The sequence below is a fragment of the Mustela putorius genome, unplaced genomic scaffold, assembly GCF_011764305.1.
Source record: "Mustela putorius furo isolate JIRA1106 unplaced genomic scaffold, ASM1176430v1.1 tig00003834_pilon_pilon_pilon, whole genome shotgun sequence".
Lineage (NCBI taxonomy): Eukaryota > Metazoa > Chordata > Mammalia > Carnivora > Mustelidae > Mustela > Mustela putorius.
In genome coordinates this window covers 94,101,619-94,115,401 of record NW_025421987.1, presented here as the reverse complement: position 1 = coordinate 94,115,401, position 13,783 = coordinate 94,101,619, and the positions used below count along the sequence as shown (strand labels likewise).

General features: G+C 37.0%; 1 protein-coding gene across 7 annotated transcripts in view; it reads left to right on the top strand.

The window, feature by feature from the left end:
• The window catches only part of ATP13A3 (ATPase 13A3), a 92,699-nt gene that overhangs the window by 75,272 nt on the left and 3,644 nt on the right, over window positions 1–13,783 (top strand). For 6 of the 7 annotated variants that reach the window (XM_045088730.1, XM_045088734.1, XM_045088729.1 and 3 more), the window contains 3 exons: window positions 1,581–1,669; window positions 4,905–4,985; window positions 6,526–6,615. In XM_045088730.1, the coding sequence (XP_044944665.1) occupies window positions 1,581–1,669; window positions 4,905–4,985; window positions 6,526–6,615 (260 nt within the window). The remainder of the gene's footprint in view (window positions 1–1,580; window positions 1,670–4,904; window positions 4,986–6,525; window positions 6,616–13,783) is intronic. The other variant, XM_045088735.1, reaches the window with a different exon arrangement.

Below are 13,783 nucleotides of genomic sequence, written 5' to 3'. Positions count from 1 at the left end.
CTGGCAATATATCAGAAACTAGATAACAAATCTATTTTGCTTATAGCTGTAAAAATGCAGTAAGATTTGGAAAATACTCAATATGGGCTATTACTGTTTTGAAATAACTTTTTCTGTCTCTATGTCTCTCTATTTGTATTCTCTAGCATTTGTATTCTGACCATTTCTTGTCCTTTTTCTGATTTTGTTTTATGTGTGTTTCTGTACTCCCAACTAGCCCTTTCTAAACACTTTAACTGTCCATAATAACTATTTGAATTAATTTACATATTGCTTTGGTTGCTACATTTATAGAATAGAATATTATATTTCCCATTTACAGTTTAATAATACTTTTTTAAAAAATAAAAATTGAAGGAAAAAAAGTTTTTACAAATCTAACATGTGTTGTAAATTCTTTATCCTCTTGGTCAGTGACTCAAAGTAAAAGTTTCCCCCCTTTGGCATGAATGTTAATAGAACTTCCAGCCTAAGTTGTTAAAGCAATAAATATGTATATTAATGTATATATACAAAATAACTATATAATACACTGTTATTTCTGTGGGACAGTAAATATTGGCCTGTGGTTTTGAACTGACATAATAACAGTTTTTTTTTTTATTTATAAATGGCTCCTACATTTAAAAATAGTATGAGATCCTTTTATAGTCCATAAAATAGGATATTAACTTCTTTACCAAATCTGAAGCCTCTATGATAAAATTTTAGTTTTACATGGTTTTACTAAATTACAATAACATTTAAGTTTCAAGATGACCTGAAATAAGAACTTGTAAATAAATATCCAAGCCAAAGAAAAAAGGGGAAAATGTTGGGGAATGTTAGTATAGTGGGGAAATTTCTGATCATTAAGGCTCATTATATAAGAGTATGCTTATACAAGTTCAGATGAATGCTTGTACGTACACAGTTAACAGAATGGCCATGAGCAGGGAGTTTTATTTTTGAGTTAGGAAAGTAATGCAAAGTACTGCTTGATTGAACTTAACATTCCCAGCTACTGCAGCAAGTGGTGATCCCACATTTAAAACAGTAAATCAGTTCAGATTCTGGATTTTAGTTAACATTTTCTTTGGAAATATTTTTACAGAGGAGGTCATTGAGAAAGTAGGATTCATTTGACAGAAATATGGTCAAACTAGAATGCCTTTATTTAGGATTATAGCTTACCCAATACTAGGAATAAATGTTGTTCAGTACTTTCATAGTTAACAGTAATTAGTGCATACCTCTTTTAAATGATAATCTCATTTTGCTGTACATAGTCTAGTCTCCTGTCTTTGAATTATATATGGGCTTGATTATCTTACAGAGTAGCTATCTATGGGAAAAAGAGAAATAAATGTCCATAAAGGTCTGTCTTTTACTTTTATAAATGCTGTATCACATAAGTGAAATCTTTGAGCCTAAATAATGTACTATACTCTAGAAAATAACATAAAACAGACTTTATATACTTCACCAACCTAAATAGATATATTCAAAACCAAATTTAAGATTGCTAGTATGCCAGTTGTATTAATACGCATTTTTATTTTAAGGAACTTCTAATTTAATTGTTTTACTTTCTTTTTCAGATTTTTTTGTTGTGTCTGTGATGATTTTGTATGTTTTCATATTACTCATCATGTTGCATCCAGTTGCCTCTATTGACCAGGTTCTTCAGGTAAGGGTTCAGCACATCAGTTACTACTGGTTGTCTGAGGACGATGATAAGTAGGATAGCAGCAGTAAGGCAGTAATAGAAAATGACGCGTTAGTATTACATGATACTTACACAGCCAAATGGGACTTTTGGAGGTTTGCTAGGACTTAGGATCTACTCTCTCCTTTGCTCTCTTATTACTGGGGACAGAGGTTGTTTTCTCCAGAATCTTTTGCTTCTGAATTTTCTAAAATGCAGTTATATTAACCCATATGTAACCTGAAAAGAATAAAGAACATAACTGAAACAACAGCTTTGAGTCTAGCTGATATTTTAAGTTTCTTTCCTGTTTCTTCAGTCTTTGCTTCTGGTTCCCTTTCCTTGTCTACAAACAAATGTTCCTTGGTCTTTAAAAATAAAGAACTTGGACTCTGTTTCTTGATCTGTCCCTTCTCAACCTACTTCATGAATAGTCTGTACCTACTGCCTCTTCACTGTCCACTGAGTTCATCTTTTCATTAAAAACTTCATGATGAAATACTTGTTCTGTATATTAAATTGTTGAGCACAAGAGTAATAAAAATAACATCCACGAGTTCATTATCCAACTGAAATCATTAACATTACCAACACCAGTAAGGCACTATAGCATACCCTTCTCCAAACACCCTGAGGGAACCACCCTTCTCATTTTTTCTCTCATTATACACTTACCATACTCTATGAAGCCGGAGAGATAGTTTTGCTTGCTTTTAACTTGTATGACAGTGGTGTCTTACTGTTTGAATTTTTCTGGAATTGCTTTTTCCCATTAGCATTATTTTTAAGATGAGTCTGTGTTGGTGCGTTTCATTTTCACTACTCTGTAGTACGGCATTACAGGAGTATACTTACAGTCTTTCCCGGGCTCATAGTTGGTTTGTCTTAGGTACAAGCAGCTGTGTTACTGAACTTAGAAGAGGATGACAGTTTATCGTCTGAACCAGCAGTGTGTATGAGTTTGTTTTCCCATGTGCTTCATTGAGGGATTTAGATAAGCACTTGAAGCAAAAGAAGAAGACAGAAGAAAATCCATTTTTGTTTCTCTTCTGCCGCATGTGTCTTCAACTTCACATTATTTCTTGAAAGAGTGCAGCATTTGACTCACCTCTCACACTCTCATCAAATAGTTTGGCTTCTACCCCTGCCAGTCTAATGAAATTGCCCTGGTCAAGGGCATTAACAGCTTTCTTCTTAAATCCAGTGGACTTGTCCTTTTAGTTTTTTTCCAGCCTTACTTGACCACTTGTCAGTTTTTGACAAGTTAGGCAGTCATTCTCGAGACTATAATTTTGTAATGCTGTACTCCCTTCTGATTTTTTTTCTACCCCTAGGACTCCTTGTTCTTAGTCTTCATGGTGGTTCCAGACTCTCCTTCTATTCCTTAAATGTTAATGTTTCACACAGTCCCATTGTTCTTCTTCGTGTTACTCTGTATATTTGGATGAGCTCGTCTGTAGTGCTGGCTTCCCCCTCAGTATCTTCTGTATTGGCCTAGCTCTCACAACTGAGCTTTAAAATTGAATATCCACTGACATACTGAATATTATACACATGGTTCACCTGTCAGTTCTCTCATTCAGCATCTTTATAATTAAGCTTATCCTCATGTTCTCCCTCAACCCTGCTTTTGTCTTTTTTGGTACCACTGTTTATCCAAGTTGGAAGTGTGTGTATATGTGTACTTATCTTCTTTGCATGGTCAGTCAGTTGCTAGATTCTCTGTTTTCTTACTCTCAGTCTATTTTAGCTTTGCTCCATCCCATTTGCCACCTAAAGGGAAGCTGTTGTTTCCTCACAATACTTTTAACACCAAATGTGTTAATTCTCCAACTCTGGACACCAACCAGGTATCTTACAATTCAGTTCTGATACAGACTACCTGGAATTAGCACAGACCCTACAAGTTAAGGGCTCTGTCTCACAAGAGTGCTCCCCAACTTCAGATACCAGTTGAAAGTCCCAAGTCATCCATCCCCTGTACTTCTGACTAATTAGCTATAAATCAGGGTTCCTAGAACTTCCTTCTCAGGTTTGATAATTTGCTGTAAAACTCAGGTTAACACTTATTATTTATTGGTTTATAATAAAGGTACAGATATACCACTAGATGAAGAGGCAGATAGGCCCAAGTCTGAAAGAGTCTGGAGCATAAGAGCTTCTGTCTTTGTGAAGTCGGAATGTACTACCCTCTCAGTACATGGATGTGTTGACCAAAGCAGAAGCTCTCTAAACCCTGATGTTTTAGGGATTTTTTTTTTAAAGGAGGCTTCATCATGTCATGGTCAATTATTAATTCAGTCTCCAGCCCCTCTCCCTTCCGAGGAGGATGGGGCCGAAAGTTCCAAGCTTCTAATCAGGGCTTAGTCTTTCTGATGACCAGGCCCCATCCTGAAGTCATCCAGGAGCCCACCAAGAGTAGCCTAATTAGAATAAAAAACATGATCCCCAGGAAATTCTGGGGCATTTAGAAGCTCAGGATAAGACATTTCTGTTGCCACAAGACCAAATATATATTTATTATTTTGTGCCCCCATCACTAGTTTTGACTTCCATCATCTTGTCTTGATCACTATAGGAGTCTCCACCCTTGAAATCTTTTCTTGCTGGAGTCATAGGTGTTTTTCTATAACATATTAGATCGTATTACTTCTCTGCACCTAGTCCAGTCTTCTGGGTACTCAGTAAATATTTGTTGACTAAAAGGTGAACACACGAATGGGATTTTTTTGTTTTATTTTTTAGATCTTAGGAATTAACCAGATTTTGAAGTGAAAACTTAGGCTGTATTTGTTAAATTGATTTTTACAGTTCTTTCTGTAACAGTATATAGAGTTTTGAGTGATACTTCATTATTCGATCAGTATCTGCTTCATTGTTTAAAGACAGGATTTTAATTTAAAAATAGGGAATTGTTAGAAATTCATAAACTAGTAGAAAGCATGGGCTTTTCAGTCTGTGTAAATAGGATTTGATTCTAAGCTCAGTTTCTGTACCCTATTCTTTTAACCCTGAGTTAACTTTCGAGTTTCATCTCTGAAAAGTGGATATACTTTGTGGCATTGTTAAGGATTGAGTAGATAATGTATATGAAGGTGCTTGGTATGTAATAGGAATTCAGTGAATTTTGAAATTATGGTATAATGCTGTAATATCAACTGCACACTACAATTTTAACTTAAAAATTTTTGTCTTATAAAAATTTTTTGTCTTACAGATAGTGTGTGTACCATATCAGTGGCGTATAACTATGCTCATGATTGTTCTTGTCAATGCCCTTGTATCTATCATGGTGGAGGTAAGCATTTCAGATAATCAGATGGCTACGTTGCTGCTTTGGGATTCTTGGTGATTTATCAGTCCTGGGGGAAGAGGACAGGTAACATTATGAAAGCCCACAAAGAGTTTCAGTCTCATTTTAGTTAAATTGATTTAGCTCTCTCTTTGTGACCTTTTCCATGGAAAAGAAACACAACTGATATTTGTTAAGTTAAGTGATACGTCACAGCTGCACTTACACAGATAAGAGAAAATAAGCAGTGAGATAGCAAAAATTCGTGATCTGTAGAAAAGGGAGAAGATTGGTGCTCAGGTGGCCCTAAACTAGTAAATCAGTGCTATGAAATCAGAGTGGGTGTGTACCACCAGAGACCTGTGATATAAAATAAAATCTCCCATTTAAGGAAGGAAAAGAGGGAGGGGGCTTTCTCTATGAAAAATAAATTTTAATAACAGTTTACTGAAAGTATAAAATAATGACCGCTGTGAACTTACTGGCGCTGCTTACTGGAACTGCCTCCTTTGGTATTTACTTCTGAGTTTCTTCTGGAGGTCTTACGTGCTCTTTGATCCATTGTATATTATATAGTTACTCTCCTACTAGGATTGCCTTTAAGTTGACTTCTATAAAAGCAGCTAGTAAGTTCTTATTTGCTGCTTATTGATAAAATTCTGTCTGTTCTCAGAACTGTTATGATTCACTCCTACTATAGCAATATATGAAATGGAAGAAGGAGAGTTGTGATTTTTTTAAGTGAAGGGTTTCTTTTTAGAGCAAACTTTTGAATTAAAATTAGGTAATTTGTTGGAAAATGTGTATACTTTTGTGATAATAGTTCTCGACTTGAAAATTATGCTTAATTTGTTATCTTTCTAAAAGATGACTTGGTATTTAAATTTGGGCCATAGTGGGCAGTGTGGATATTATGCTACTGATCTTTCTAAGTTGCCCAGTGGAAAGTATTTTTGCTATTTTGTGGACATTAGAAAGCACATCCAAGATAATATATTTTAAAAGCTTTCCTTTTTCTATGGTGTAAATTCCATCTATTCACACAAATGTTATTTAAAATAAAATTTAAAGAAAAACAATTTTTAGGGAATCCTCTCATAATCTCTTAATTTATTATTCTTGCTCACTATCAAAAGAATTATTTGTGTTGGACTCTGATGAAGTCATACGCATAGATACAGAATTAATATTTTGTTTATTCAATGAAAGCAATTCATTGTTAAGAAAAAAGTCTCAAATTATAAGCATTATTTTAATATGGGAAAGATGCAAGGATTCAAATAAAAGCCATATTTTGTGGAAATTTTAGAGACCCCATTTTATCAAGAATTTTATGGTGATTTATATTTCTTACAAGAATTTTCTTGTAAAAAAAAAAGTCCTGTTATACTTTATCCTTTTCAAATATTAACTGAAATTGTTTATATGAAAACCAAGTCATGTTTTTCACTAATGATGCAGCATTGTATGAGCCTTTTAAAATGTGCGCATTAATAAAGAATGACGTAGTCATTTTTAATTCTTAACTCACTGGAATATCTCTCAGAACTTCTTCCTTGACATGGTCCTTTGGAAAGTTGTGTTCAATCGAGACAAACAAGGAGAATATCGCTTCACCAGCACACAGCCACCACAGGTTGGAAATCAGCACTTACTCTCAATTCTTCACGTGTATTTAGGCTCTTTTAGTTGTGTGCCCTGCCTTCTGTAGGATGGGGTTCTGTTGTGTGTTGCCTCAACCTTTTCCCCTATGCCCGGCATTTCATTCCCTGTAAGGAGTCCTAGAAAATTCTTGGCAAACATTTGTTACAGGCTTTTCAGGACTTCAGATATTTCATAAGTCTCTTTTCCATTCCAATCCTTATCTTCGTTGTGTTATAAAAGTCTTGTTCTCACTGGTGGGAGTTAAGTTTTCCATTTTTCTCTGGTTTTTGTGTTTACAGTTTTCATGAGTCCCATTAGAACCTAAATGGGATTCATGTAAATGACTATAGTTATGAGATGGGACTTGTCCATGAATCAGAGTTCAGAGGCCAGAAGTTTGAGGAATTATTTCTCATCTCTTACGAGCAATTACTGTGCCTTAATTTGGGATGGATTTTTAGCTTTTCCAGACATAGGGTCTCTCTTTAGAAAAATTCTCAGAGACCATGCATATCTTCATACAAATCATGGCTTAGGACTTTTGATTGGATCCATTCAGTAGCCTGTTATATGACAGATAGTAAAAAGAGAAGAGAAACAAATGAGTAAAACCCATTTTTTGGTGTTTAGATGTTGAAGTATCATTATATGCTATAACCTACAATCATACAGATATAACTAATATATGTTACAGGGTTTGTGTAGAAGCATTTGTATGTATGTACTTATACAACATACAAGGTAACATGTAAGGTCGGTCTTATTTTTTTTTAAACCGTTGAATCAGCTCTGATCCCCACGTTTAGGTATAGAGAACTTGACAGTACCATGTCTCCTCACCTCATTATCTGACCCATTGCTATTTGTCGGTAGGTGATGTGCTTTTACAAAAACATGTCAGTTCTAAATCTTCTGCTCATCCTGAGGCACAGGGAAAGCTTTCAGAGTTCAAGAGGATTCCCTGGCATTTCTGAGTTGGGCCATTCACTTTACTTTTAGCCTTCTTTTACCTAAGTAGCAACTTCCTGAGCTTTAATTTGCTAGTTCAGCAGGCTTGATGCCTAGAGTAATATCACAGATTGCTTTCTTTATAAGAGGTCTGTGGAATGCTATTTCCTTTTCTACTGCTTTATTATGAAGAATGAAATTTTGATAGTAATGGGATGAGTCTGGCTTCAGCTTCAGTTCCTTTTTCTCAAAGCAGGGTAGTGATATGGCCATAGCTGTTTCAGGGGCTCATGTCTTTAGCTAAAAATTCCTCTGTGTCCAAGTTTTTTCCCTGGGGTTACCTCACTACATGACCTCAAAGGGTAGATAGACTCTGACTTATATCATCAGTCCCCATATGAAGTGTTTGTATTGGCAAAGGCTCAGGACAAGGAAAACGTTTACATTGAGTTTTCATCAACTCCAAAGAGTTCTCTAACTGTTGATCTAAACAGGAAATGCGGGCGCCTGGGTGGCTCAGTGGGTTAAAGCCTCTGCCTTCAGCTCAGGTCATGATCCCAGGGTCCTGGGATCGAGCCCCACATCGGGCTCTCTGCTCAGCAGGGAGCCTGCTTCCTCCTCTCTCTCTGCCTGCCTCTCTGTCTACTTGTGATCTCTGTCTGTCAAATAAATAAATAAAATCTTTAAAAAAAAAATTAAAAAATAAACAGGAAATGCAGATGCACCTGGCTGGCTCAATCAGTATAGCGGGTGACACTTGATCTTGGGATTGTGGGTTTGACCCCAAGGTTAGGTGTAGAGATTACTTTAAAAAAAAAAAAAATCTTTAAACAGGAAACGCAGATTCTGAGGAGGCATTATACCCCTATTTAGTTAAAAGTGGGTATCATAAGCCTCCTTTAAAATATTTGAATTGGAAGTTTCTCCTCACTCTACAACCAAAATTAAGTGGGAGAAAATTCTGTCATTTGCTAAATCCCTGTTTTCTAGAAATTTGTTAGTATCTGTCCTCTTTATTTTTAAGAGTTTGTGTCTCTCACGTGAAGTCCTACCTCAAGTATTCAGAGTAGAGAGTGAAGGTGGAGAGTGTTCTAGCATAGGCAGATCCACCACCCCGTGTTTGCCACTTTGTCCTGAGATTCATGAAGTAGACAGGAATTTTAGTCTTCAGTTCCTGTAGTCATGATTAAGAAAGCATTTTTAAAAATTACTGGTTTTAGAAAAGACTTCTGTGGGGGCACCTGGGTGGCTTAGTTGGTTAGGCACCTGCCTTTGGCTCAGGTCATGATCCTGAGATCCTGGGATCAAGCCCCGTGTGGGGCTCCCTGCTTAGTGGGTAGCCTGTTTTTCCCTCTCCCTCTGCCATTCCTCCTGCTTGTGTGCTCTCTCTGTCAAATGAATAAATAAAATCTTAAAAAAAAAAAAAGAAAGAAAGAAAAAGTTCTTCAGTGTTTTAGCACAGAATGATAGTTTCATCTTCTGACACATCTGTGTGTAATGCAGTTTCACTTCATATTTGTGACCCTTCAAGAACCAGTCAGCTAGTCCTATTACCATAAGGCTCTGATTCTCAGTCAGACAGTTCTGTTTGCCCCTCCCCATCCCGACATTTGCTTGTATCTGGAGGCATATTTGGTTGTCACAGTTGGAGGGGGAGGGCTTGCCACAGGCATGTAGTGTAGGTAGCAACCAAGGATGCTACTAAATAACTAAATAAACATCCTAGAGTAGTAAGCAGGACAAACCCCTCACCACAAAGATTTTTTTTTTTTTTTTAAAGCAAGAGAGTGTACATGAGCAGGATGTGGGGAGGGGCAGAGGGAGAGAGAGAATCCCAAGCAGACTTAATGCTCAGTGTGGAGCCTGACATGGGACTCCATCCCATGATTCCTGAGATCATGACCTGTGCTGAAATCAAGAGCTGGATGTTTAGCCATGCTGAGCCATCTAGGAGCCTCACCACTAAGAATTTTTAGTCCCAAAATGTCCCGGTGCCAAGATTGAAGGTGAAAAAGAAAATGAGAGTAACCTGCTACATCAAGGACTTCTGTGGCTGCTGTAATAATTCTCCTTTGCCACAAACTCTCATTCCACATCTGCCTGCTCTGTGCTCTTTACTACGAAGAATCCCATGAGATCTTTTCAGGCTGCAACTCCTAACCAGCTGTATGTATTCTGGGGGAAGAAAAGCACTATTTCTTTTTTTTTTCTTTCCTTACCATATAGACTGAAGGACCACTGAGTTGGGTTGAAAGTTTGAAAGCTGGAGACCCTGGATTAGGCACCAGGTCTTAGAAAGTTGGGTTGGGAAGTCAAGAGCCCTAACTGAAAATCTCTAGTAACTTTGTTTAGAATATCGGTGAGCTACAAGACACACTGTACAACACCTCCAGCATCCTCCCAATCTTAAGGTATTTCTAACTTCAGTTTCTATAGAAAGAAGCAACATTCAGTTGACTTGTCAAGTCATTATGCATCTAATGAATGATAGAGCAGGGAGTTGAAATCCAGGGTTTCTGATTGCAAGAAGAGTTTTCTGTAAAGCTTTACCCCTGTTTAGGAAGATCTGTGCTGCATATTATCTTACTAAGAAGGATTTGTTAGTATCCCATGTCTGGTAAACTGAGGCCCCTTAGTGGTAGATGTGGACCTAGGATTATGTCATGTAGTTTGATCCTGCCTGAAGATTTGTGCCTGATTATGTTTTCCTTTTGTGGGCAAGAGCAAGTATTAACTGTAATCTTTATGCCACTTAGAATACTATTTGAGCTTATTTAGATAGAATGCTTATTCTGATTGTTTTTATTTTATATTCAGGATTGGTATGGAAGAAGACTATTATGAAAACCACAGTATCATTACAACATTTTCCCCATAAGCATGGCTTTGTATTTTACATGCTACCCATGAAAACATGTCCTTAAAGTAAACTGGCATTGGGATTCTAGAATGAACAGCTTGGAATGGTCTAAGAAGCAGGAGAATTTTAGCTGTAGATCTTTCTGAAACTTCTTTGTGGTCTCTTTGTTGGCCTGTGGTAGCTTTTTGCCGTCTTTGAGGGATACACTTGGCTGTTTAACCATCCCTTTCGGGAGCAAATGAGAAGATCCAGTTGCTGTAATTACAGTGTTCTCCTGCTTCGGGGACTTAAGCCGAGATGTTTGGGGAGACCTGAGTGCTCATTCTAGGCCCCATGATGCTCCACCTCTTAGCCTTCTTGAGGCACAAACTTGCCTTTCTCTTGCTACCATCATCTCTTCCTTGGTTCATTTCTTATTCTAGCATGCCTGTAGCACCTTTTCTTTTTCTCTGCCGGTGAATTATATTGTATTTGAGAATGTATGTGGTATGTTTGTGTTTGTAAACTAACAAACCTATGCTTGCCTGTATTTTGTGTGTATGATATTTGGGGAAAGTGTACAGAACAGAATGTTTCTAATTATAGTGGAAGGGGGATGGGGATTCCCTAGTGTTTCTTGTGACTTAATTTATTTTGTCTTAATTACTAGTGTACTTGTTTTTAATGAGGAAATGAAGTTTTTTTTTTTTAATATGCACCTTAATTTTAAAAGATTTCTATTGTGCTTCTGTTTGCAGTGAAATTAGCTTTAATTTTATTGCTTGCCTCACTTCCTCCAGGTAGAAAACAGAGGACTTAGGCATGTCTGTTTCTTAAATTTGAAGACACCGGACTGTGACTTGACTTAATTCAGCCTGCTGTGCATTGTGGCATTGCCTTTCAATCTGGACAGAAAAGACCTATATGTTTTTTCTTATTTTTAAAGTCAGCATTCACCATTAGCCTTTTCCTGTGGTCCTTTAACACTGCTACAAGCTGTAAAAAAAAAAAAAAATGACAGCTTTCAGATTGATTTAGGAACAATGATCTTTTCCACAATTAACCTTGAAGAATTTAAACACTGGGGAAAAGATGGATTCAAGTAGTGAGTCCCCTGTTAGGTTAAATATTAAGGTGTACTGTGTATGTGCCTACACAACATGTGTATGTGGACAGGAATTAGGAATTACAGTTGGCCCTTGAACAACACAGGTGTTAGAGGTGCTAACTGCCCTCTCCTTCTGCAGCCCCAAATCTGTGAATAAATTGGGACTCCTCAAAAACTTATACTGCGGTGCCTGAGAGGCTCAGTCAGATAAGCTGTCCAACTCTTGATTTTGGCTCAGGTCGTGATCTCAGAGTTATGAGATTGAACTGCGGATCAGGCCCCCCTCCCCTGCTTGTTCACACTGTATCCCCACCCCCACCCACCCCCCCCACTGCCCAAGTAAATAAATCTTTAAAAAAAACCAACAAACTCGTGATAGCCTGCTGTTGCCCTTACTGATAATGTAAGCACACATTTTGTGTGTTGTATGTATTATATATTCTTAAAGTAAGCTAGAGGGAAAAAAGTGTTACTAAGAAAATCATGAGGAGGGTGCCTGGGTGACTCAGTTAAGAGCCTGCCTTCAGATCCTGTGCCATTAGCAAGAACCAGTGCAATATAGCCTAAGTGACCAGGGACAGAAAGATCCCTGGATATTTGGAAAGGGAAGTGAAAACAGGCTGGTCCTCTCCAGGAAAGGAGAAACTGAGATGTGGGGATTCACAGAGGGACATGGCATCTCCATGTGAAGACAGAATAAAAGCTAAACAGGAGAAAAAAAAAAAAAAAAAAAGAGTCTGCCTTCGGCTCAGGTCATGCTCCTAGGGTCTTGGGATAGAGCCCTAAGTTGGGCTCCTTGGTCAGTGGGGAACCTGCTTCTCCCTCCCCCTCTCCCTCTGCCTGCCACTCTGCCTGCTTGTGCTCTGTCAAATAAATAAATAAATAAAATCGTAAAGAAAAAAATCATAAGAGAAAATTTTCAGTACTGTAGTGACTGTATTTATCAAAAAAAAATCTGCATTAACTGGACATGCGTAGTTCAAACCCATTATTGTTCAAGGGTCAGTTGTGTGTGTTACTTGGATCACCTAGTACCTAGTCTCTTTTGTATCCTAATGCCAGATACTTTCTTGTAGACGTCTTTTAAGGGTAGGATAACTCTGTAGCTATGACATTGAAGAGGCTGCTAGATAAATGATGCCCAGTGGCCCCCGCCCATCCTCATACAGATTATTATTATTGTCTGTGATCCCTGGCATCAGAGTAGCTTACTGGTGAACTAGACACAGTGAACTAGAAGACCTTTGAAAGTTCTAAAGAGTTTTAAAATTATTTTTGTTCTCTGCTGGCCAATTTAGAAACGTTTCAAAACATGTTCTGGCAAATGTGCCTTCCTTAATGATGAAACCGTTTTGGGTAATGCCATGAGAATGCCTGCCTCAGTTATTACATTTCGTTTGATGAGAGTACTTCAGTTGAGAGAAAACCTAGTTGCAGCTTGAGTTACATGTTGATGGCACAACAAAACAACCTAGGATTTAAATTCTGCTTGGAAAGAGCAACAGCCAAAATAATTAGAAATGGACTGTTCTTCAGAGGTGAATATAACTAAGGTCTTAGTATAGTCATTTTAGTTTTCTTATTTCAGTGTTTTTTTTTTTTTTAAATCTCAAATTTCAGTTAAATTCTGAGGGCCTGTTCTGAATTTACATTTTTGTACAATAACTAGGGACTGCCTTCTTCTTCTTCAAAGATTAATTTATCTAAGATCACATTCATTGAAACATCAGGACTGATCCAGAAGGATTCTAGTGCCAGCAGAGCTTTTTGTAATGAAATAATACTAAGAAATAGTACTTGATTTTATACCTTTCTGTATACTTCTTTCCAATAGTGGAACACCAGGGGAAAACACAATTATAAAATGAAAAATGTTTTATATTGATGAAAATGTGTGAAAAGAAGTGATTGACAGTAAACACGATCTGAGTTCTTTTTGGCCGAACAATATTTTCATCATGCTTTATTTTTTTGAAAGATGACATTAATAGTAATAATATTTTTACACTGCTTTCTTCCAAAAATGGTCAGCTGGCTAAATTGCTAGGAGCAATGGTATAACCTGGGATAGAATATGAGGGTTTTCATATTAAATATTAAAAATGTCTCCTTTCTGAGTAGTTTAAACTTATTTTAACACATTTGATATTTTGTGTTAAAGAATCCAGATCTGCAAGTTATTTAGAAAATGTATCTGTACACAAGAGAATAGGTACATAAAACTAAGTAAAATGAAGTTGCATTGATAATTTTTAAAGTCTAATC